This window comes from Medicago truncatula, chromosome 6 (assembly GCF_003473485.1).
Source record: "Medicago truncatula cultivar Jemalong A17 chromosome 6, MtrunA17r5.0-ANR, whole genome shotgun sequence".
NCBI lineage: Eukaryota > Viridiplantae > Streptophyta > Magnoliopsida > Fabales > Fabaceae > Medicago > Medicago truncatula.
The window spans coordinates 36,865,613-36,889,154 of record NC_053047.1 but is presented as its reverse complement, the minus strand read 5'-3'; the positions used below and the strand labels follow the sequence as shown (position 1 = coordinate 36,889,154).

General features: G+C 33.5%; 2 protein-coding genes across 6 annotated transcripts; both read left to right on the top strand.

Annotated features, from left to right (window-relative positions):
* Positions 1–5,518: 5,518 nt before the first annotated feature.
* LOC11419321 (uncharacterized) lies at positions 5,519–9,564 on the top strand. 5 transcript variants are annotated; one of them, XR_005646622.1, is made up of 5 exons: positions 5,663–6,281; positions 6,414–6,495; positions 6,663–7,146; positions 8,444–8,528; positions 8,695–9,563. XR_005646622.1 is itself a non-coding variant. In XM_024786264.2 (4 exons), exons 2-4 carry the CDS (start codon positions 6,181–6,183, stop codon positions 7,017–7,019), a joined length of 540 nt encoding a protein of 179 aa, XP_024642032.1. In that variant the 5' UTR covers positions 5,519–5,628; positions 5,783–6,180; the 3' UTR covers positions 7,020–7,433. The 5 variants fall into 5 exon arrangements, 3 of the variants coding, with proteins under 3 accessions (XP_024642032.1, XP_024642033.1, XP_024642031.1); XM_024786264.2 differs by lacking the exons at positions 8,444–8,528; positions 8,695–9,563 and adding an exon at positions 5,519–5,628 and having other exon boundaries at positions 5,783–6,281; positions 6,663–7,433; XM_024786265.2 differs by lacking the exons at positions 8,444–8,528; positions 8,695–9,563 and having other exon boundaries at positions 5,667–6,066; positions 6,163–6,281; positions 6,663–7,433.
* Positions 9,565–20,024: 10,460 nt separating this feature from the next.
* On the top strand, positions 20,025–20,486 carry LOC11427860 (disease resistance protein RUN1). The gene has a single exon (XM_003620162.3). The coding sequence runs from the start codon at positions 20,025–20,027 to the stop codon at positions 20,484–20,486; it is 462 nt and encodes a 153-aa protein (XP_003620210.1).
* The last annotated feature ends 3,056 nt before the right edge of the window (positions 20,487–23,542 follow it).

The window sequence follows — 23,542 nt, the reverse complement described above, 5'->3', positions numbered from 1 at the left end:
CATTTAATGCTAAATGTGATAACCCTAAAATTTTTTGGCTCTAAAGTGTTTGGGAATTTGAATTTCAAATTATTTTATTGGAACATACCTACTAGCACTTACCAATATATGTTATTAATAACAATGATATTTTCCAAAGCAAAAATTTAACAGCAAAAAATAGACCCAATCCCTTACTCCTTAATCTTATTAGGTTGCAACAACTTAACCCTATAAATTTGGCTTCAAAATTGCAGCATTTAAATGAGATAACCCTAAAAAAATTTGGCTCTAAAGTGTTTGGAAATTTGAATTTCAAATTATTTTATTGGAACATACCTACTAGCACTTACCAATATATGTTATTAATAACAATGATATTTTCCAAAGCAAAAATTTAACAACAAAAAATAGACCCAATCCCTTACTCCTTAATCTTATTAGGTTGCAACAACTTAACCCTATAAATTTGGCTCCAAAATTGCAGCATTTAAATGAGATAACCCTAAAAAAATTTGGCTCTAAAGTGTTTGGGAATTTGAATTTCAAATTATTTTATTGGAACAAACCTACTAGCACTTACCATTGTTATTAATAACAATGATATTTTCCAAAGCAAAAATTTGACCATGCCCCTAAATCATATCACCACTCCCTCTTTTTCCTCACTCTCTCTCCCTCTCTCTTTTTTAAAACCCCAGATTATTTAAAAACATTCAGATTTTTTTCAATTTTTATTTATTAAACCCCAGATTGTTTTTTTAATTGCTTTAATTCTTTTAAAGTTTCCTCTTCTCTGATCTATCGAGATTTATTTTATTTCACTTATGAGATTTTTTTCTTACTATAATTTTACCTTTGATTAAAATAGGTGATTGTAGTTGCAGTTGTATAAGTATGTTCCACAATATGTATGGATGTTTCGATGTTCGCAGAATCGAGATTGATCAGAGACACTACGGGCATGGATGCAAACAAAGTCTTTCCTATTAGGTCCTATGAGCATGACAAAGAGAACAACATTAATGAAAACATAGTTATGCAGTAGTGTTGCAAGAGTGCAGGTTCTGTCATGGAGTGGTCTTGCTGATGTAGTTTTTTTTTTCTTCCCCAGTTCAGCGGTGGTGTTTGTAGGCCGGCTAAACATGACTTTTACTGGTGTTAAATCAGTCTTCAGTCTTTAGGTTTGTATATGTGCTTTAGTAAGTTCAAGCTTAAAATTTGACTGTTTTCATGAGAGGAAATAATTAAATATGAGAAGGGCATTATATTGTGTGTACTAAAGTATGATTAAATTGTGGTTTGTCTGTGATTTATTCAGTTTGTATGCCTTCACCTCTAATGGTTTAATTTTCTTCATGATAGCAAGTGCATATGTAATGGAAAGGATCTGAATACTACTATATGATTCAAATTTAAAGATATTAGAAGCTAGAAACACATGTCATATTTTTAAGAAATGTCTCAACCTTCGCTCAAAAAAAAAAAAGAAATGTCTCAACCCTTTAATCACTAGATTACACATTTTGAGATAAAAACTTTAATTGATATATATTGATTTATAAATAATAATTTACTAGAATAGTAAATAGTAAATCACACCTGTAAGTTACACAGGTCGAAGATCACTTATTACTTTCTATTACTCGCACGGGTCGAAATAAAATAAGTGAAATAAAATAAATCTCGATAGATCAGAGAAGAGGAAACTTTAAAAGAATTAAAGCAATTAAAAAAACAATCTGGGGTTTAATAAATAAAAATTGAAAAAAATCTGAATGTTTTTAAATAATCTGGGGTTTTAAAAAAGAGAGAGGGAGAGAGAGTGAGGAAAAAGAGGGAGTGGTGATATGATTTAGGGGCATGGTCAAATTTTTGCTTTGGAAAATATCATTGTTATTAATAACAATATTGGTAAGTGCTAGTAGGTTTGTTCCAATAAAATAATTTGAAATTCAAATTCCCAAACACTTTAGAGCCAAATTTTTTTAGGGTTATCTCATTTAAATGCTGCAATTTTGGAGACAAATTTATAGGGTTAATTTGAAATTCTTTTATTTGTCTTAATTAGTTTGTTTATACTCCCTCCGGTCACTATTATCAGTATAAATAAACTTTTTACTTATAATAGTGACTAGAGGGAGTATATTTTAAAAATGATATCCGATTTTGTCAAATTTTTTTCATATTAATCACTAGTACGTGACATGAAAATATTTCGGGTGCGCCCTAAAATTTATGTTGCAGTAAGTATTAAATACAAAGTTGATCGTAAAAAAAAAAAAAACTATGCATCTTAAAAATTTAAAATAATTATCAATATAATTTGAATGATTTAAAATCATCAATAATAGATTGAAAACTAATACTTGCAATAAATCTCCTTTCAATATACACTGTCATGCAAATCATTTAAAAATTCACCTCCCTTTCAATATGGTACTATATATGCTACTACATATAATTTGCAATTACATATAGTTTACTACACATAGTTTCTTGCTACTACATATAGTTTTCGTCTACTACATATGGTTTTTTGCTACTCCCTTTTAATTACTATCATGCTACTACATATAGTTTGCAATTTACAATTCAAAAGGGTACCCAACTTCATCTGATCTAGTTTAATTTTTTTCTTGAATTGAACTACTTCCAAACAAACGATACAAGCTAGCCATCTTCTTATTAATATTATTCAACACACAAACAGCAACAATCAATCTCCTCTATAAAAAAACAACAATCAATCGTAGCAGCCATCAACAAAGAACAAATCAAAACAAGAAAATTAATAACAAACAGTGTTAGGAATAATGAACAATCAACAATCAATCTTAATAACAATCAAAAGAGCAAGCAGCAACAAAAAGAGGATGGGTTGGGTTTGTCAAAAAAATTAAAAAAAATAAATGGATTGGGTGAGCTAGCTTGAAATTTGTTTAGAATGTTTCTCTTTAGGCTCCCCTAATATCTCTAAGGCTCCGTAAAAAGACATCCGATCTTTATCTATTTGACGTACATATTTTTGAAAAACATACATTGGGTGGATAACTACTGAATATGTATTTAATTAGGGAGTCTTGGAGATATTGGAGAGTCTAAAAAGAAACACCATTTGTTTTAAAGCTAAGGTTAAAATTGTCATTTCCCCTATAGAAAAAATCCATTTTCGTTGGGCCGTGACCTACCTATGCCCATATGATGCTCCGCCACTCATATTAATCCTTCCGAGAGTGAGAAACCCAATTTGATAGCAATGTTAAATATATGAACCAAATTGATAGTAAATGATTAAAATAAAGATATATGTTCATTAAAGTTGAATAAATTGAAAAAGTTGAGTCACCTAAAAGATTGTGAGTTCAACTCCACCTATGCAAGAACATTTGTTACCACTTGCTAAACCTTGAACTTATCATAACTTTAATGAACACTCGAGCCCAAGTCATATAAATGTTTCTTTTTAATCAAAAAATAGTATAAGGATAATAAAGTCAAAAGCATCTTTGTAATATTTATGGCTATTACTTTTTCCACTCTATTGAATACTCGTGCGTCCTATTTTTTAACGAAAATGCCCTTCAGAAAACTTAATCCGAATACGTCCGGATTGTATAACCTGAACTGTCACAGTATAGACGGTACTACTACTGGACATAACTTGTAGTTTTTACATGTTTTTCTGGATTCATAAAAAATTAAGTAAAAGACAATTATGATAAAATTGTACCAATAAATTATTATATATATATATATATATATATATATATATATATATATATATCATTATACCAAAAAAAGTTGAATTTATATCATTACAGATTTTACTTAACAATATATATTTCAACTAATGATATACATTTCCCCAAAAAAATGATGATTTACATTTAATCTAAACCGCCTGAAGATCTATGTCAATATCATCAAGATGAAAGCTATTATCCTTGTCAAGCTTCTCACCATCTTTAGCCTTCTTCCCAGCAACAACCTTTTCTTCTATATCAAAATTTTTAATAATGTACAAAGCTTGGTCATCACTTATGACTTCAAAACCCTCCACCCAGTGTAACACCCTATTTCTATTAAAGCAATAAAACATGCGAATAATTCATATATTCAAGAAATAGACGCTACTTTCACCAAAACAAAAATCAAAGATCGGAAACTAACATGCATGCATACAAAACCTCATCAGACACAGCGGATACAAAATTCATATACAACGTGCATACATGTCATGTGATCTCAAAATGCATAAGCATAAAAATCTCCAAGTCCGACACATGGACAAAATCTCAAAATATAAAATAATCCAACAAGATCTAGAGCTAACAACAAAAACCCTAGATCAGAGTCGACTCTACTCTAAGACCCGATAGTGGAGAAAGCTCCCACTATCCACCAACATTAGGAACTCACCATGCTACTACTCCTGCACAACGTCTACTCACCCATACAGGCAAGTAGGCGGTTAAATTTTTTTATGTTTTTAGTAGTGTTTATTGACGGTGCCCGTGACTGTAGCATCGGCAGAGAGAAGTTTTTCAAAATTGAAGTTGATTAAAACCTACTTGTGGTCATCAATGTCACAAGATAGATTGAACGGTTAGGCTACTTTGTCGATTGAGAAAGAAATGTTGAAGAATATTGATGTTGATGTCATTATAAATGATTTTGCATCTCAAAAAGCTCGAAAAAACAACTGTTAACTTCACGAGTAAAAGAGAAGTTTTTTGGATATTTTGTGCAACTACTGTATATTCTCAATGATGGTTTATATCTATATGTCATAGTTTTATTAGAGTTGTTTTCTCTATAGATAGGTTGGTATCCATACCTATAATTTTACTTAACTTTGTTGGGTTAGGTTCGGACCCCCCCAACTTTTTTGTTTTGTTTTTCCTTTTTATTAATAATATATAGGATGAGGTGTATTTGACACACAATATTTTGGGGTGCCAGCATAGCTGGAATGTCAAAATATCGTATTATAGTGACTTGGGGTGCCAGCATAGCTGGGATGTCAACCACTATAACAAATACATGTCTCATTCATTATTTATCAGAAGAAGAAAAAAAATTATGATGTAATACAAAGGGCTCTTTTTTGATACTCTGCCTAAGGCCCGTAAAACTTTAGGAACAATGCATGTCCCTGCTAAATGAGCTATGCTCAGGAGAACAAGTGAAGATAATGGTGAACAGTTGAAAACGCTCGGCATGTAAATATTTTAGTTATTACCTATTAATTTGAAGTTTTGTTTCAATATTCTAATAAAAAATATCTTTTTCTTAAATATTTACCGATAGCAGCTTACTATACATAGATCATACTAGTACTACAAACCAAAGACAATTGAAGTATAACTCCATATGTATCGAATTCTTCTTGTGTCGTGTACCGCAAACCAGTATCCGTACTGTGTACCAACGTGAATTAAGAATTACGCGACTAATGACTGGAATTAATAATGATATTTTACTAATTTATATTATCCTAGACCTAGATTATTTTATTTTGCAAGTCTCCATCACTACTACCTTTGTTCCTGCTAACGGACAAGTTCACAACTAAAACTTCTTGGTAGATTTCTGTGTTCACTTGATGAAAGCAAAAGCTATTGGAATAGCAAATTAAGAATTCAGGTATGAAACTTCGCAGAAGAAAGAATACTTTTTTTTTTTTTTTTTTGAAGGAAGAAGAAAGAATACTTGATCATTGAGTAGTGACAAAAGAGGTTAAAATATTTGTATATTTGTTGTTTGACTTGACTACCGCGTTTTGATCAACCATAAAAAGAATGAGGAAGAATAAGGAGTCATTGGAGGTGTCATGGCAAATCAACAATTCTCCTCCACTTCCTTCACCAACCATGTGTTCATAAGCTTTCAAGGTGAAGATACTCGTATAGGTTTTGTCAACAATCTCCGAAAAGCTTTGAATGACAAAGGAATCAAAACCTTCATCAATGATAAGGAGCATCAAAAAGAAGAAATCACACCAGCAATTTTAAATGTCATTCGAGAGTGCAAGATTGTCATTATCGTGTTATCAAATAACTATGCTGCATCTTCATTTCGCTTGTAAGAACTTGCCTTTATCGTTGACAACTTTAAAATCACAACAATCAATTCATTTTTCCAGTTTTTTACAACATCGAACCTTGTACTGTGCGAAAGGAAACTGGATCCTATGGTATGGCGTTGGAAAATCATGAGCGTGATAACAAGAAAACGCGTAAATGGAGAGGCGCTTTAACTGAAGTATCTAACTTGTCCGGGTGGCAATTCAAACATGGGTAGGTACCCTTTCTGATTAGTAAGATTGTTACCTTGTATTTATTTTAATTCTAGTACATGGAAATAAAAGAAAAATTGGAAAGATTATTACCTTTTAGTTTAGAAAGATCAGTGTGTAACGTCTCTTGCAGGTATGGAAATGAACACAAGATTATCAGCAATATTGTAAAACAGGTCTCCACGAGAATTCAGCGTGTTCCTATACACAATGAAGTAAGAAATGAAAAACCATAGAAAATTTCTTAACCTCTTGGGACATTTTTTTTCTTCTATTTCCATGCAATCATCTGAACGCATCTTCTACACAAGCACAATTACTTAAATATTTTTTAAATTATAATTAAACCTGACTGAAATTACCCGTTCTTATTACCGTGCAGATTTCCGATGTGGATCGTAAAGTTTCTCAAGCTTCACAGAGTGTTCCTGGTGTTTCTCAGACTGCTCACAAGGCTACTAAAGTTAAGATGCCAATTCCACATTGGGATTTCAAAGCTGAGAAGACGTGGAGAGTAGTTGGGCTTATGTCAAGTGTAGTTGGCCTGTTATGTTATGCTCTGAGCCCTTCTTTCAATCGATTAATTGGAAGGTGGAAACCTTTCAAGTTCTTTCTCTATGGAGTGTCATCTTTAGTCATCTTTACCACCGTATTGTTTGCAAAGCAGTCATCACTTCCCAAACAACATGCTCAATTCATAAAAACTTGCACAATCTTTGCGGTTTTGGTGATCATCTAAGTGTACTCATTCGTCTACGACAGAGCTGTCAATGGAAAACCTAACATACTTAGTGTAGTTTCAAACGCTTCGTTTGCTTTGGTGTCATTAAGCTTGCACAAACTGTTTAAGTTGAAGTCTGAGATGGGTATATTCTCATATTTCTTATGTTGCTTTACAGTTCAACTGTTAACAATCAACTGGATATTGATTTTTGTTGCCATAATCTACTGTTTTCTTCTCTTTGTTATGCATTCCCAACCTAGTGGAGGTCAAGTTATTAATTCATCTACTTCATATTCCGAAATAGCTGTTGATAGTGGTGGTCAACATGTCATTGCCATTCCTCCCTGAATCAAGTTTGAGAAGTGTTGTAGCATTGTAGCATATTTTTTTTATCAATATGATCAATATTATTCCCTCAGTTTCTTTTTATTTGTCACTTTTAAAATCAATGCAAAATTAATTGCTATTTTAATTTCTTAATAACACTTGAATATTTTTTGCGTAGATAAAAATATATGAAATGATATCTAAATTATTTAGGTTGAGTGTTATAAAAAGGGCAATAATTCTATTAAAAGAAACAAATTTGTTCGATCGCATTGGTACATGCAAATAACTTTAAAACGACAAGTAAAAAGGAAATGAAGAAGTATGGAGTTGCCAATTTATATTTGGCTCCTAAGGATGTTTTCCAAGATAGCTATGTAATGTGGTAGTGAACAAAGATTTGGGTTTCGAAATTTGATCCTATCTAAATAGAATGAGGCGTAAATTTGTATGCTAGATGGGAAAGAAAGGCCTTTAGATTCAAACATGGGTACATTCCTGAATCCTGACAACTTATGTTGTTACCTTTTATTTATTTTAATGTTAGTAAATGAACAAATAAAGGTTCATAAATAGTTCTTTATAGAATTACAAAATCAAAACACAATAGTCTCTAAGTAAGGGATTGTTTTGAGTGTTTAAATATTTTGGTAGGGATTAATATGTCTTGAATTCGTATTCTAAGAGATTGTTTTACAGATTCGTTTTCACTTAGGTTTCCTATTTTTCTCAAGACTAATGGTCTGTTTGTTTGTGCGTTGGCGAGAGACTAGTAGACTAGCGTTTACTAAGAAGCCACAAATATTAGCTTCACAATATCACGTTCACATTTTCCTTGGGACACGAAAATCATGCCTCCACCGCACATCCAAACAATGGCTAAACTGACTATTTACTCTTTCTTTTATTTTATTTTTGTAAAAGAAGAAATAGTTAATCCTCTGAATCAGTACTATTATTGTTGACATTTGAACAGAATGCTTGCTTTCTGCTTGAATTGTATTGTAGGTCATATATACTTTAAAATTGAATTTCAATAATAAGATAAGTATGAAACCGTTGAAACTTGAAATAACTACATTTAGTTTGACCTAACCTCTCTGGTTTAGCAGGGAAGGGAATGAATCTGAGTTTATCGGCAACATTGTAGAACATGTGTTCAGGATGTTTGATGGTGCTCCTCCTTTACACACTGCAGTAAGACATGAAAAACCAAAAACCTAACCCTCTGGGCTCTCTTTTTTCCAGTTATTTTCTTCTTTCCATGCAATCATCTGAAAACATCTTTTACACAAACACAATTGCTTCAAACTTTTTTAAGCTATAAATCTGACTGAAATTATGAGTTCTTGTTATCGTGCAGATTTCGGATGTGGTTCCTGAAGTTTCTCAAACTTCAGCGAATGTTCACGAAGTTGCTTCAGTTGTGATGTCGATTTCATTTCACAGAATGTTCAAGGTGTTGCAAGCCAAGACGACTTGGAGAGTACTTGGCTTGTTAAGTTATGCTCTAGGCCCTTCTTTCAATCGATTATTTGGAAGGTGGAATCCTTTCAAGGTCTTTCTCTATGTAGTGTTGTCCTTAGCCATCTTAACAACCATATTATTTGCAAAGCAGTCATCAATTTCCACTTTCCACACGATATGTTCAACTCAAAACTTGCACACTCTTTGCAGTTTTGATGATCATCTCAGTGTATTCATTCTTCTACGACAGAGCTTTGAATGGAAAACCCGACATACTGAGTGTAGTTTCAAACGCTGCATTTTCTATGGTGTCCTTAAGCTTGCACAAACTCACTAACTTTGGGTTTGAGATTGGTGGGTTCTCTTATTTCTTAGGTTGCTTTACAATTCAACTGTTGACCATCAACTGGATATTGATTTTTGTTGCCATAATCTACGGTTGTCTGCTCTTTGTTATACGTTCCTCTCTGAATTCCCAACCGGAGGTGGCCAGTGAAGGTCATGCTATTCCTCCGTGAAGAAAGTTTAAGTGTTGTTGCATTATAGCTTAATTTGGTTTTGTAATCCATTTGTTCAATAATATGGAATTGTCAGTTTATTTCTTGATTCTGAGGAAATTTACTAAGAGTGGTCTGCATTGTGAAGGAGAACAAAGTTTTAAGTTTTGCAAATCGATATTTTCTAAATGGAATGAGGTGTAAATTTTGTATGCTAGATGTGAAAGAAAGTCTTTGGATTAAAGGTTTAGTTTAGGAACTGAGTTTGAAACAGAATTCAATTTGTATACATTGTGATAGTTAAAGTTCAATTTACTTGAGAAAAAATCAAATGTATCATGAAAGCACCTAATGCATTGATGTTAGGCTCGATTTCATAAGAGATGTTATTGAAAAAAAATTAAATTGATTGATGTGGTCAAGTTCCATACTTAGTACAATCCTGCAGATATGATCACTAAACCGATTCCTCTTAGCAAATTTAAACATTTTTTATTAAACATTTTCGAGATTTGCTAAGAATCAATGTTAATTGATGATTAAATTTACTTAAGGGGTCTGACTTTTTTGAAGATCAGTGAAGCAAATCACTTTGCCTTACTAATTGTGTGCCTTCCCAATCAAGCTTGGCAGTTAATTGTTTTCTGTTAATGTGGTTGTAACTAACTTCTACTTTGGCTAATGGCTATATATAAAGTCTTAGGAGAGAAAATTATTCATTATTAATTTTCATACCTTGAGTGCTAAGAATCAGATAAGATTAACCGCAAGAAATGGTAAGAGTATTGATTGAGGGATTCATAGTGATTCTTAAAGGAGAATCAATGATGGTGCTCTAGATGTGTAAAAACTCAATTATATATCTCAGGGATGTGGGAAAACAATTATCTGAATTTTGTTAACAATCTCTGGTCTTATCTCTTCCCTCTGTTTAAATGTTCCTTATAATTCTTGTTCTGTAGGAATTTATAGTTTTCTTGTTACTGTTACTGTTTATAATTCTTTATTTCTGCCAAAAATGTCTTTTAGAACTCAGAATTCGTCATCAGACACATTGTATTTCTTGCACATTCTATACGGTTTCTGATTTTATATTAATTCATTTTTTCCTCGTAATCCGAACAAATTGAAATTGTTATTCTATACGGTGTTGGGTGTACAGTGTTGAAATTGTTTCCGAGTTCCTGTGATGTTATTGCCATTGTCCATATATATGGATTAAACAAATCCTTTACGATGCTACAACATTTACTGAATTTTCTTCAAGTATAATGTCTACTACACCTTGATCACTTCCACAACTAGCAACTTCTGGTATGGTAACTGAACTGTCAATAACTTGACCTTCACTAGATACCTCTTGTTGGTTATCTAGATATGAATCAATAATAACACGACTTTCATGGGCAACATCTGGTTGAACTGTATTACCAACCTCTGGATCAGAACCTGAAGATTCATCAATAATTTGATCCCTGTCGACCTCTTCTTGGTAATGCGAAGACGAATGCATAACAAAGAGCGGGCAACCAAAGATTATAGCAACCGAAATCAGCATCCAATTGATGGTCCACAGTTGAACTGCTAGGCAACCTAGGAAATAAGAAAATATGCCTATTTCAAATCCAAACCTGATCAGTTTGGACAAGCTTAAGGATGTCAAAGCAAATGCAGCATTCGAAACTATACTCAATATTTCAGGTTTCCCGTTCACAGCCTTGTCGTAATAGAATGAGTACACTGAGATGATCATCAAAACTGTGAAGCCCGTGTAGGGTTTTATATGACCATATCGTGTGGATGTTGAGAACGGCTTTACAAACAACATGGTAGTAAAGATAACCAAGGAAAACACCCCATACAGAAAGAACTTGAGAGTGTTCCATTTTCCAATGAAACGATTGAAAGAATGGCTCTGAGCATTACATAATAGGCCTACTACACTTGACACAATTCCAACTATTCTCCACATTACGTTGGTATTAAAAACCCTTTTTGAAGTCAGCAATGTCCGAAAGTCCCAATTTGAAGTATGAGAAACTTCAGTGACACAACTCTGCAATTCCTGCAATGTAAAAAGAATTTAGTAAGGTTTATCATAAATCAAAGACATTGAGTTTGTGCGGAGGGTGCTTATAGAGTGTGTTAGGATGAGAGAATTTTATAAGAAAATTTATGTAATTAAAAGAGTAATTCAGCCTGTCAAGAACCAATCGTTTGGGAGAAGTTGATTCCGGATCTTCAAAATTAATGCAAATTCTTTAGTGTAAATGACTTGTTTCAGAAAACCTCTTATGATCTGAGTTTTCTTATCAAATCGACGAGTGAATGCATCCTGAGCTAGCTATTTCCATAAGTATCCATGATTATTAGCTAGTCCAAAAATCAAATTTTCAATTAAATTATAGTAAGATAGATAATGTAATGTGTCATTCCCTGATTTAAAGCTCTCAACCTTAGGTAATCTGTTTTTTTTTTTAATAAAAAAAACAATAGAAAAGGAAAGAAACAATGTTCAATGAATAATCTTGAACATACAAGACCAGGGAAAATAACTTACCAGTACATGTAGTAACTTGCATATGTGAAGTTGCTTTATATCAAAATTTGATGGCAATTCGTGTGAAAAATTAAGATATGTTTTCCATTCCAACACTCTTAAACTATTTGGAAGATTTTTGAGAGCTTTGGAGAAACGACATCTTCTTATAATAAGTGTTTTAAGGTTTATCATATTTTTGAAGGTGTCCTCATCACATTCTATCACTTCTTCGTGTTCAGTTGAGGGGATATCCAGATGTATAATTTCAATTTTACTACTTCCCTGTAAACACATGTAGACACATAAATTTCTGGGAAAATAGTCAATGTGAAGTCAGTTTAGTGGTAAGAGTTTGTATTTGTAACCTAAAGAGATAATTTTGAAAATCTCATACAGGAAATTATAAAATAGTCGTTAACATAAATTATTTTGATGTTAGTATACAGTAAGATTACCGTATTTTCCTTTAAGACATGAATTATATCTTCAGGCAACCATAGTCTACTACATTTCCCAGGCTCTGTTGGTGATTCTCGACGAACAAGTTCTTTAGCCATTTTCTCGATCAAGTGGTGTATTATCACCTTACCATCACTGATACTTATCATAGATTCATAAATCAAAACTTCAGTGTGATGCTTCACATTGTAACCATGATGAGCGCGAAGTATATTTTGGACCTCTGTCAACTCATATCCTTTGAAGCAACAAACAATATCGAGAAAAATACTCTGCGTATCTTTCTCTAAAGCATCAAATATATCTTTAAGTATCATTTGAATGTTATTATCATCTAGTGCATATGTCTCTTCATCCGCTCTTTCGGGAAGATACGCAGAGTAAGCACGAAGACTTCCACTTTTTAACTCTTGTACCTCATATCTTCTTTCAATCCCATGAAATGCTAGCAAATGTTTGTCGCAAGTTGTAACAATAACTCTGCTACCAGAACCAAACCAATCAGTTCCTCCAACCAGAAACTCCAATTGCTCTAGTGTGTCCACGTTATCTAGGACCAGAAGAACTTTCTTATTGTGAAGCTTTCGTTTTATTATTGAAACTCCTTTGTAGGCATTTCCAAGCCAAATATCTTCCACCCCCATTTTAGAAAGAAGCATATTTTGGAGGTGCACTAATCCATGTTTATTTGAATTTTCACTGACATCATCAAGAAAACACGAAGCTTCAAATTGGTCTGCAATCATATTATAAACCGCTCGAGCAAGTTTTGTTTTACTTCTATTGATTCCTTTCGTTCCATATATCCCCGCCATGAGGACTTCATCAGATCCCAACTCTAGAAGAGAGCTCACTTCTTTCAACTGAGACTGCATTTTGACCGAGTAAGTATCAAGTTTAAGCTCCCTAGAGACCTCTTTCACAATCCTCTCAATAAGTTCCAATTCACTGCCAGCATCCCTGCTCAACCACAGTATTCAATATAAAGTCACATGCTTTTATTCATACCTATATTATTGCAAATAGAGTAGATGCATACACTAATTTGTTAAGAAAATTCAGTTATTTTATCGAATAAAGAATGATAGAATTCTATGTATGATAGTTTAAATGAAAGATAGGCGAGTTCTTCGGTGGACAAGTGCTACATATGGTCCACGATGGATAAGTACTTTTAAACGGAGATTCATCGAGAGTGAGAGACCATGCAAGAATTTCTCATGGCTATGTATTATAGTAATATGATATGATATACACTATGTATCAAATTATTTCTCGTCCCACTCCATCGTATTTTTTACAATAAAGTAAAACTCAAATTATTTAAACATGTTTTTTACAATATAGTAAAACTCACGTATGCTTATCATTTCATAAACAATACCATCCAAGGTTTTAAAAAAAGGGGATATTATCGCGAAAACGGACGTTATAAAACCGTATAGGCAAGCGACGATACCGTTTTTGCCCGATTTAACGGTGGGAAGTAAAATCACACAAAACACTGTGACGTAACGCCGTTACCGCCGCGATACAACGTTACCAAATTTTGGTCATCACCTCTTCTTTATTTACAGTTCATTACTCCTTCAATTCCTAGATCTCTCCTCCTCCACCGACTCTTTTAATTTTGATGTTTTTATGTATGTGTGTAAAATAGATAAAATGAGATTTTAGAGAGAAAAAAAAATTGTCTTTGTATGAAGATGGTTGTGAGCTTGGGTTTTAGAGATGAGATTTTTCATGTTTATGAATTCATGGTTCCTTGCTTCAATACTACATAGGATAAGTCAGAAAGAAGAACCTAAGAAGAATAAAGTAAGGTGAGTGAGAGGAAGTGGTGAGAGTAATACGAAGTTTTGATTAATTCACACGGTGACGAACACAATCTGTAAAGCAGCACCTATGACAGCCAAAATCGCGAAAACCTTAATGCGATCGCGACCGTGACTGCGATCGTTATTTAAAACCTTGACACCATCTATTACCTAGATAATTGTTGAAGAACACACATACACAGTCTGAAAAAACACCCTCATAAAGAAGGGTTATTCATATGCATTGAACAACATTCAATTTCATTTTTCCCATAAAAAATAATTCAATTTCATTTCTTCCTTATTTTTGTTTTTTATGTACAAACTCAATTCCATCTTCAAACAAAAATAGTAACAAAATCAAAATAAAGAAAAATTCATCTACCCAAAAACAGAACATTAAACAACTCAAAAGGAAAATACTTGTCTATCGTGGACCATAAGAACCACTGATAAACGATAGAATTTTCCAGAAAGATTAAGTTAAATAAACTAGGCTCCGCCAAGGATGATTATGGGTTTCATTTTGTGTCAGGGTTTGGTTTTGGGAAGACGAACTAAGTTGAAGGGTAGAATAGTATCTAAGATAAGTTTTATTTTTTTTTTGGTCAAGTATCTAAGATAAGTTAAAAGATGAGTGTATATTTTAAGTTAATATTTTTTTGGTCAAATATTTTAAGTTAATTTATAATTTTTTGACAAAAGTTAAATTATTAATTAATATTTTTATTTTATTTAACAAAGTATGCAACCTAAGTATTGGTGTATTAGTAATGAATACTTAGGTTTTGGTGTATTATTAACCTCTTAAGGCGTGGCATTCTTCAACCCGCGGTCATTAGGTGTGTGGGTTTGACGAATCGGCAACACACTTGTTTTTCCATTGTGAAATTTTTGGTTCGATATGGCAGCACATAAGGAATTGGATAGGCATTTAAGGAGTTGATCATCCGCTTAATCTTCATCATCATTTTTTTCAGTTTACTAACTCTATTGGAATGTCTCCAAAACGATGTTCTTTCATGCAACTTCTTTGGCTCTTGTGTGTGCGGATAGTTTGGAATGAACGAAACAACAAAATATTCAAGAATATTCAAACTACCATGATAGAACTTTTAGAAAAGGTTAAATATAACTCATTTTGGTGGCTGAAAGCAAACAATGCCAATTTTGTTTATGACAATCATAGATGGTGGTCGAATCTGTTACTTTGTTGTGGTATCGACTGACCTTTGCTTTGTAATTATACAGTGATTCTTTGTTTTTTGGGGTGGCCTCTTTAGTACACCTTGTGCTTTAGAGGAACCATCGTCGGTGTTAATATATTCCATTTTTTATTCATAAAAAAAAGTAATCAATTCTTTTTTCGGATCTATAACTTATGTGATAGATAATGGGGTTGTTATGATGATTGTTTTTTTAATTCTATTTTTGAGATGAAGAAGTGGAGGAAGATTGATGATTTCTGAGTTTGAAGATGAAGATATATATTGAGGAAACTTAAGTTTAGAGAAGAAGAAGAAGATAATGATTTCTTGAAATGTTTTCTATTTATAAAAATCGATTAATATTTTTTGAAGTTAGCCAAAAAGAGAGTTGGTAGATCAACAATAAAAGAGATGAGACAAATGATATATTGGAGAGAGAATTTGAGTTACAAGAAAAATCATGCATGGGAGGTGCATAATATGACTATAGGACCTAAAGATAAATAATACTTGTCCATGTTAGAATTTTTTAAGATAAAGTCAAGAGTATTACTTTTTCTACCTTATGGCCTTCTCCTGCATTCTGTAAATTTTCAAAAAATGCCCTTGTGTAGTTTGGATTTCATAATCCGAATTCATGTTTCACTAATTCGGATTCTAAAATCCGGACAATTCTTATGTATAATAAGTCATCAGACCCTCTCATATTTCAACAGTTTTGAGTTTTGCTTTTAAAAACAACCAAAAACCTAAATATAAAATGCCTAAAACCTGTTAAATATAATCATAAAAATATAAAAATACCACCGAAAATTTCTAAAAATCAAATAAAACTAATGCAAATTTTTTTGGATTTTTATGAGAATATGAAAAATTAAAACAAATGAAAAATGGGTCTAAACGATGGAATTTTTGGATTTTGAGAGGAGGAGTCCCAAAGAAGTTTCTTCTTAGGGAGTGGTCCTTGAATATTTTCTGATTTTCTGAGGAAGTTTCGGAGCAATTTGATCAAGTAGCTCGAAAACCCGATTTTTGACCAAGAACACGTAACAATGACCCAAAATAGAAGGATGATAGTTAGGAAGATTAATATTTTCCATAAAATGACAATTCATGTTACAAACATGTTTAGAATTTGTGCTGATACAGTTCATATTATATAATCCGAACTTGAAAAATGGTGTTTTTGGGGTGTTTAAATTATATAATCTGAAAAAATCAAACAGCGCACCCTATTTTTTAAAGTGTTCGGATTACATATATATACACAAAATAATAAATAAAATACAGCATAATACCCATTATTTAGATGAAATCCAGATAAGTCTGCCACTTGGTGTAGAGCCTTCTTTGTTTTCTTCAACCTATTTTTGTAATGATTGGACCATGCCTTGTGCACACCCATTAATTTTCCTGTTCTTGTTTTGCTCCGTACGTCAGAAGTGTTGGGTTATGAGAGGAGCGCGGGGGACCGTCCACATCGAGGCTAGAACAACCGCACAAGCAAGAGAGACACCACACTCTTACCCAAAACCTTAAGGTAATGGGTTTATGGGTCCTCTTACTTATAAGGTGTTCAACCTTTACTATTTTATCCGATGTGGGACATATAACTCACACTTGCAAACCAACACTCCCCCTCAAGTGTGAGTCCATCAATTCATCGTGCTCCCCCTCAAGCGGAAGCTCTTACTTTGCATGTGTCTCCGTTGCTGGTTTCTCCACAAACGGACCGACACTGCTTGCACTGCCGTTGCCGTACAAGGAGCCACTTGCTGCTTGTACCGTCGTTGCTGCTTTCTGCGCAACTAACCGGCGGTCTCGGTCGCACCCTTCGTCGAACCGGGGCTCTGATACCACTGTTGGGTTATGAGAGGAGCGCGGGGGACCGTCCACATCGAGGCTAGAACAACCGCACAAGCAAGAGAGACACCACACTCTTACCCAAAACCTTAAGGTAATGGGTTTATGGGTCCTCTTACTTATAAGGTGTTCAACCTTTACTATTTTATCCGATGTGGGACATATAACTCACACTTGCAAACCAACAAGAAGGACCCATGTTATAGAAAACTGGCCAAACCAACCGTCTCTTCCTATTCATGCAATCAAGGATGCTGGCAAGTTGTTCTAAGCAAGATAATGAAGATGCATAGTTCCTGGAGAGTACAATGATGGCAGTTTTGGACTCTTCAATTGTCTTGAAATGTTTCTCCCTATTTTCAAGCTTCTTGTTATCATCATCCATGAAGGTGCGGATTCCTCTGTCGTTCAGAGCTTTGTAGAGATTGCCAGCAAAATCAGAGGCAGTGTCATCAGCCTTGAAACTGAGGAACACATCGTATTTGAATCCATTGGTGAGGGAAGCCATGAGAAGAAGAAAATTAAAGTATATGAATATGAATTGCAGATTGTATCCAAATTCAAACAGTAATATACTGATGTACTTTTGATTTTAAACTAATTTTTTATAAGAAAAACATTAGTTGCCACCTAACGGGTAGAAGACTTCCACCCCTAGTTGGCATATTAAATATATATAGTATGCCATGTTGATGTTTCTCAAATGAAATGTGACATAACTACAAACTTAAATGCATTAAACAAAGCATAGCATTTTCCATATTTTAATGAAAGTAGTGACCGGTGACAAACGACCAAACAATAAAAAAGAATTAACAATTCTCAACAATTTATGACCAGATTGGATGGAAATCTCTGGAATCTCTTAGCAGCAGAGGAATCAACACCATTTATGACCAGGAGGAAACCGAATCATCACTTTTCAATGTCATCAATGAGTCAAGAATTGCCATTATTTTGTTAGTCATCATTTTGTTTTGTTGGGAAGGAATTCACTCATACCCTGCAAGGGCATGACTTCAACTCTCCCTACCGACACGCAGACCTCTTTGGTGGACAATCTGCATGTACATATGTAAATTCTTTGAGTCTCGAGGCTTGCCTTGGCCATTGTGAATCACCAAAACTTTAAGAAACAGAAGCTTTTTTTAGTCAATTTTGTTTTCAAATGTGCTTTGCGTTGGTCAATTTAATCCATAAACTTTCAAAGTATCAACATTTTAATCTAGTACTTCTATTGAATATTTGACTTGGGCTAGTCACACTCTATAAAAAACAAGTTACACCCTAGAATGACTAATATACCCTTTACACTAGCCTCTTTAATTTGTACATACGTAAACTAAATTTACACTAACCTTTGTAAACTGAAATTACACTAACCTCTTATACGTAAACTAAATTTAAATTGAACATAAGTAAACTTAATTTACATTAACCTAAATTGAACATAAGTAAACTTAATTTACATTAACCTAGATTAAACGTAAGTAAACTGAATTTACTTTAACCTCTTATATATATACTATATCCATACGTAAACTAAATTTACATTAACCTAAATTGAACATAAGTAAACTTAATTTACATTAATCTAGATTGAACGTAAGTAAACTGAATTTACACTAACCTAAATTGAACATATGTAAACTTGAATTTACATTAACCTACATACGTAAACTACACTAACCCCTTTTATATACATACATGTAAACTTAATTTACACTAACCTCTCACTTAAAATCAAATTGACAGGCATATCTCATACCAAAACAAACAATAAACAAATAGAAACTCATCGAAAATGAAATTCATGAAATTCACTAACCTTTATGAATATAGTACAGATCAATAACAAAGATGTTGATTCAGATCTTAGTTGCGCATCTATGGTGATTTGTAGATGAAAGGAGGTAAGAGTCCAAAATGATCATAAAAGATGAATTTTTAGAAATTTACATGAAGAGGGCAATTTTGGTATTATTGTAAAATTTTAAATAAATTTAGATGTAACTTGTTTTTTTTAGGGTGTGGCTAGCACCAGTCTAAATATTTTTCCATTTTACGTGTAAAAAAGGCTAAATCTTTGCACTACATTCATTTCGAATTTTATGTCGTCTTATATGCGGAAGCGGAAAGTAAGACTTGATAGTAAATATGCTTTGATCTCTCAAAAAAAAAAAAAAAAAAAGTAAATATACTTTGTTCAATTTTAATTTTGTTCGAAAAAAAATCTGGTTTTTATCTAAGTTGATAGAAAAATACATATTGATATAGAATATATATAGTTGTTGAAATATTTTGCGAGAGAAAAGAATGGGTTTAAATAAGAATTTGGTGGAAAAGAGGACATATTAAGATAATAAACAAGGACATTTTATTAAAAAAAATAAAAAAATATTAAACAGGACATATTAACAAAAAATAGTGGATATTAGGATATTAGTTTTCATTGTTGTCGACATCCTTACTCTACGCGTTTCTGTGTAGTAATTTAAAATACTTTTTGATGTTTGACTTAACTGCCAATCATAAAAGAGTGAAAAAGAATAAGAATCCAAATCTAAAAGAGACATCAAAACTCCAGGATGGCTTAAGAATTTCTACCGGTATTAGATGGTGCAGATAGCAGTTTTAGTTATTAGTCTTTATAATCTTGCATTAGTTATTGGAGGCACAGGCCCAATAGAAGGGGGAGCCTCCCAACCCTAGTTATATAAAGGAAACTAACTGTAGTCTTTGAAGAAGTTAATGAAAATCTTAAATGCAGCTTTTATTATGTTTATTTGAATTCTTGCAACTTAGATCTAGATAACCTAGCTAACATCTATCAGTGTGTCATGGGAAATCTATTATCTTGGTTTCCGTCTTCCTTCACATACGATGTTTGCCTGGTCTTCTGTGGTGACGATTTGCATGACAGTTTCCCCCGGAATCTACTGAAAGCTTTGAATGAGAGAGGAATCCGCACCTTTATCGATAAGAACCAAGAATCTACTTTGAAGGCCATAGAAGAATCTAGGACTGTCATTATCATCTTCGCTGAGGATATTTGTGGACTGCCATTAGACTTTTACTCTATTGATCGTTATGGAGAGCACGCCATTATTACCCCTGTTTTGATCAACACTAATCCTTCTCAAGTGGCAGAGGCTGCATACGGATTTTATGATCCGTACAATCCTGAAGAACATCCGTCCCCGTATGACGAATATTTTGAAGTAGATTGTTACCATCGTTGTTGTTATACAGCTGAAAAGCCCGGCTGGTATTTCAAAGATGGGTACCTTCCGGACCACTAACATTGTTACCTTTTATTTATTTTAATTTTAGTATAAAAACAACAAAAATGATCCGTATATAATTCTTCAAAGATTCTTTTTCGCGTGGGTTTTGTATTTTTCTTAAGCCTAGATGGAATAATCATTACTATTATTGTTTACATTTGAACAGAATGCTATCTTTCTTCTTGAATTGTATTGTAGGTCATATATACTTTCAAATTGTATTTGAATAATAAGATTATTAAGTTTGAAATGATCACTCAAGAATAGGTAATAGTGCTAATATACCTATAATACTTTGTACTCTCCCTCCGTCCCTTAATAAGTAACCTGTTTGAAAATGTGCAATTTTGACCTAACTTACTTTGATCATATTTTTCTACTAATATACAAAGATAAATAATATCATATAAGATGTCGTTAGATTCGTCTCGATGAGTATTTTCAAAATATCAAATTTTCATAATTTTTCCAATATATTATTCAAGATATTTAAACTCAAAATTACGCATTGATATGCGTAATTGGGTCAATTGTGTCACTTATTAAGGGACGGAGGGAGTATATTTTTTAAAAAAATTGGATGTTTTCAAATATATGAAGTTCTAATGAAAATAACATGAATTTTTCACAATTACTTATTTATGTTTTAAAATTATATTACCAGTTTGCCTTCTTATTTTATTTTGCCTTCAGTTCTACATGCGTATAGGTGAGTCTATCATAAGTACTCCTGTAGCTATGTACTTCACTCCATAAGGAGTATAGATCTCATTAAGAGTTTCTATTATCTCAACCTTCGGTCACTGCAGGATCATGCGTTCTCATAGCATGTTCTATCAATTGTGATTTGTTATTACCCATTGAACCTAGTTCTTGGGATCTCCAGTCATATAGGTCGGGTTTCCATCACTTATGATCAATAGGCATTAGTCCCATCCTAATGGATGTATTTGCGACTTTCTCTCTGTTTAGTCCTTTCGTCAAAGGATCAGCTAAGTTTTCATTTGTTCGTACGAAATCTACTCTTACCGTTCCGTTCGAAAGATATTCTCTTATCGTGTTGTGTTTTCGTCTTATCTGTCGTCTCTTACCATTGTAATAACGATTCTCAATCTTTGCGATAGCCGCGGTACTATCACAATGAATTAACACAGCTGGTAACGGTCTCTCCCATAAAGGGATTTCAGATAGCAAGCATCTTAGCCAACTTGCTTCTTCACTAGCAGCAGCTAGTGCTATCATCTCAGATTCCATTGTGGACTGAGCCAGAATGGTATGTTTCTTGGATTTCCAGGAAACAGCTCCTCCAGCAATGCTAAATATATAGCCATTGGTCGCTTTGGAATCATCTGATAAGGTGTTCCAATCTGCGTCACTGTATCCTTCAAGCACTGCAGGATATCTCTGATAATGCAGTCCTAGAGTCATGGTCTTCTTCAAATATCTCATGACTCTTTCAAATGGATGTAAACCCAGCCTTATTCAAAAGAAAACCTGAAACTAAATTCTTTCTAATCTTAGGAGTGTGCAGCACATCCTTCAGTATTAGAGTCTTTCCAGAGGTGAACTTCAGCTCTATATCTCCGATTCCAGCAACATCAGTGAAATGGGAGTCTCCCAACAACACCTTCTGATCATCACAAGCAGTATATGTTTTGAACATATCTCTATCATAGCAGACATGGCGAGAAGCACCAGTGTCTACCCACCAGCCATTAGAACCTGCAATCATATTAATCTCAGTAATCATAGCCACGTAGGGCTCATCAGGTGCAGCAGCAGTAGCCATGTGAGCCTGTGCTGGTCGGTTGATTCTGTTTCTGCACTTGCGTGCCATATGACCTGCTTGCCCACAATTGTAACAGTTGAAAGGTGGAGCAACATCATTCTTTGGTGGCTGTTGAATCTGGGGTCTTGGATTGTTCCCAGTCTTATTCCTGTTGGAATTCTTATTCATAGGGCGGTTCTGATTCTTAAAAGGTTTGCCAGCAGGCTTCAGAACAGCACCTACAAATTTCTTTTTAGTGTTATTGTTAGAAACAGCAAACACCTCTTCATTCTGATCCTGCTTTCTTGCTTCTTCTTCAATACGAAGGCGAGTGATCAGACTTTCAAGAGAGAACTCCTTAGTTTTGTGTCTAAGAAGACTCTTGAAGTCCTTCCAGGCAGGAGGCAGCTTATCAATAATCACAGCTATTTGGAACTGTTCGGGAAGTGCCATCCCCTCAGCTATGATCTCGTGAGCAATTTGTTGCAGCTCATGTGATTGTGCCTCAATGGACTTATCATCACTCATTTTGAAATTCAAATAGCGGCTTACGGCGTATTTCTTAACACCAGCCTCTTCAGTATCATACTTCTTCTGAAGTGCTTCCCATAATTGTTTAACAGTATCATAGAGTCTATAATAATTGTTATCATGGTTTTGGGGTGCCAAGCCATTAATTGGACTTGAACCTTTCGACCGTTGATATCTCTCTTTTTTCTTGGGAAGGGTAAAAGGAGAAAAAACCCTTAAAAAGTTCTAGATTCGGGGGTCGTTTTCGCTACGGGAAGGTGTTAGGCACCCGGAGCGATTATGGTATTCCATAAGAACCGCTCTCCTAAGTTTATTTCTACGCTTTAGTTTTATTGCTTATTTGTAAAAAAAGAAAGTGTGATTAGTTAAGAATGGGGGTGAGAAGAAGTAGAATTTGATTTTATTTCGGCTTGGATGAGTTTTGACTCATTGCCTACGTACCGTTTTACGGGATCAAAACCGGCGTAGTTCTTGCTAAAAAGACTTGTTTTTTTTTTTGTTCTAATTGTTTGATTTTTAGTTTTAAAAAAAATGGTTTTGAAGAAGGAGATTGGGAGGCTTCATGAGCATTAGATTTAGCAAAAAAAAGTGAGGTTTGATTAGTGATTAAAAAGAAAGTCTAAATGATTAAGATGAATTGAATTTTTCTTAAGAGAAAAGAAAGGAAAAAATGAAGTGTTGACTTCATATTTATTATGAAAATTTTTGAAGTGAAGTTCAATTGTTTTTTTTTTGAAAAAAAGATGGATTTTCTCTAAGTGTTCAAACCTAA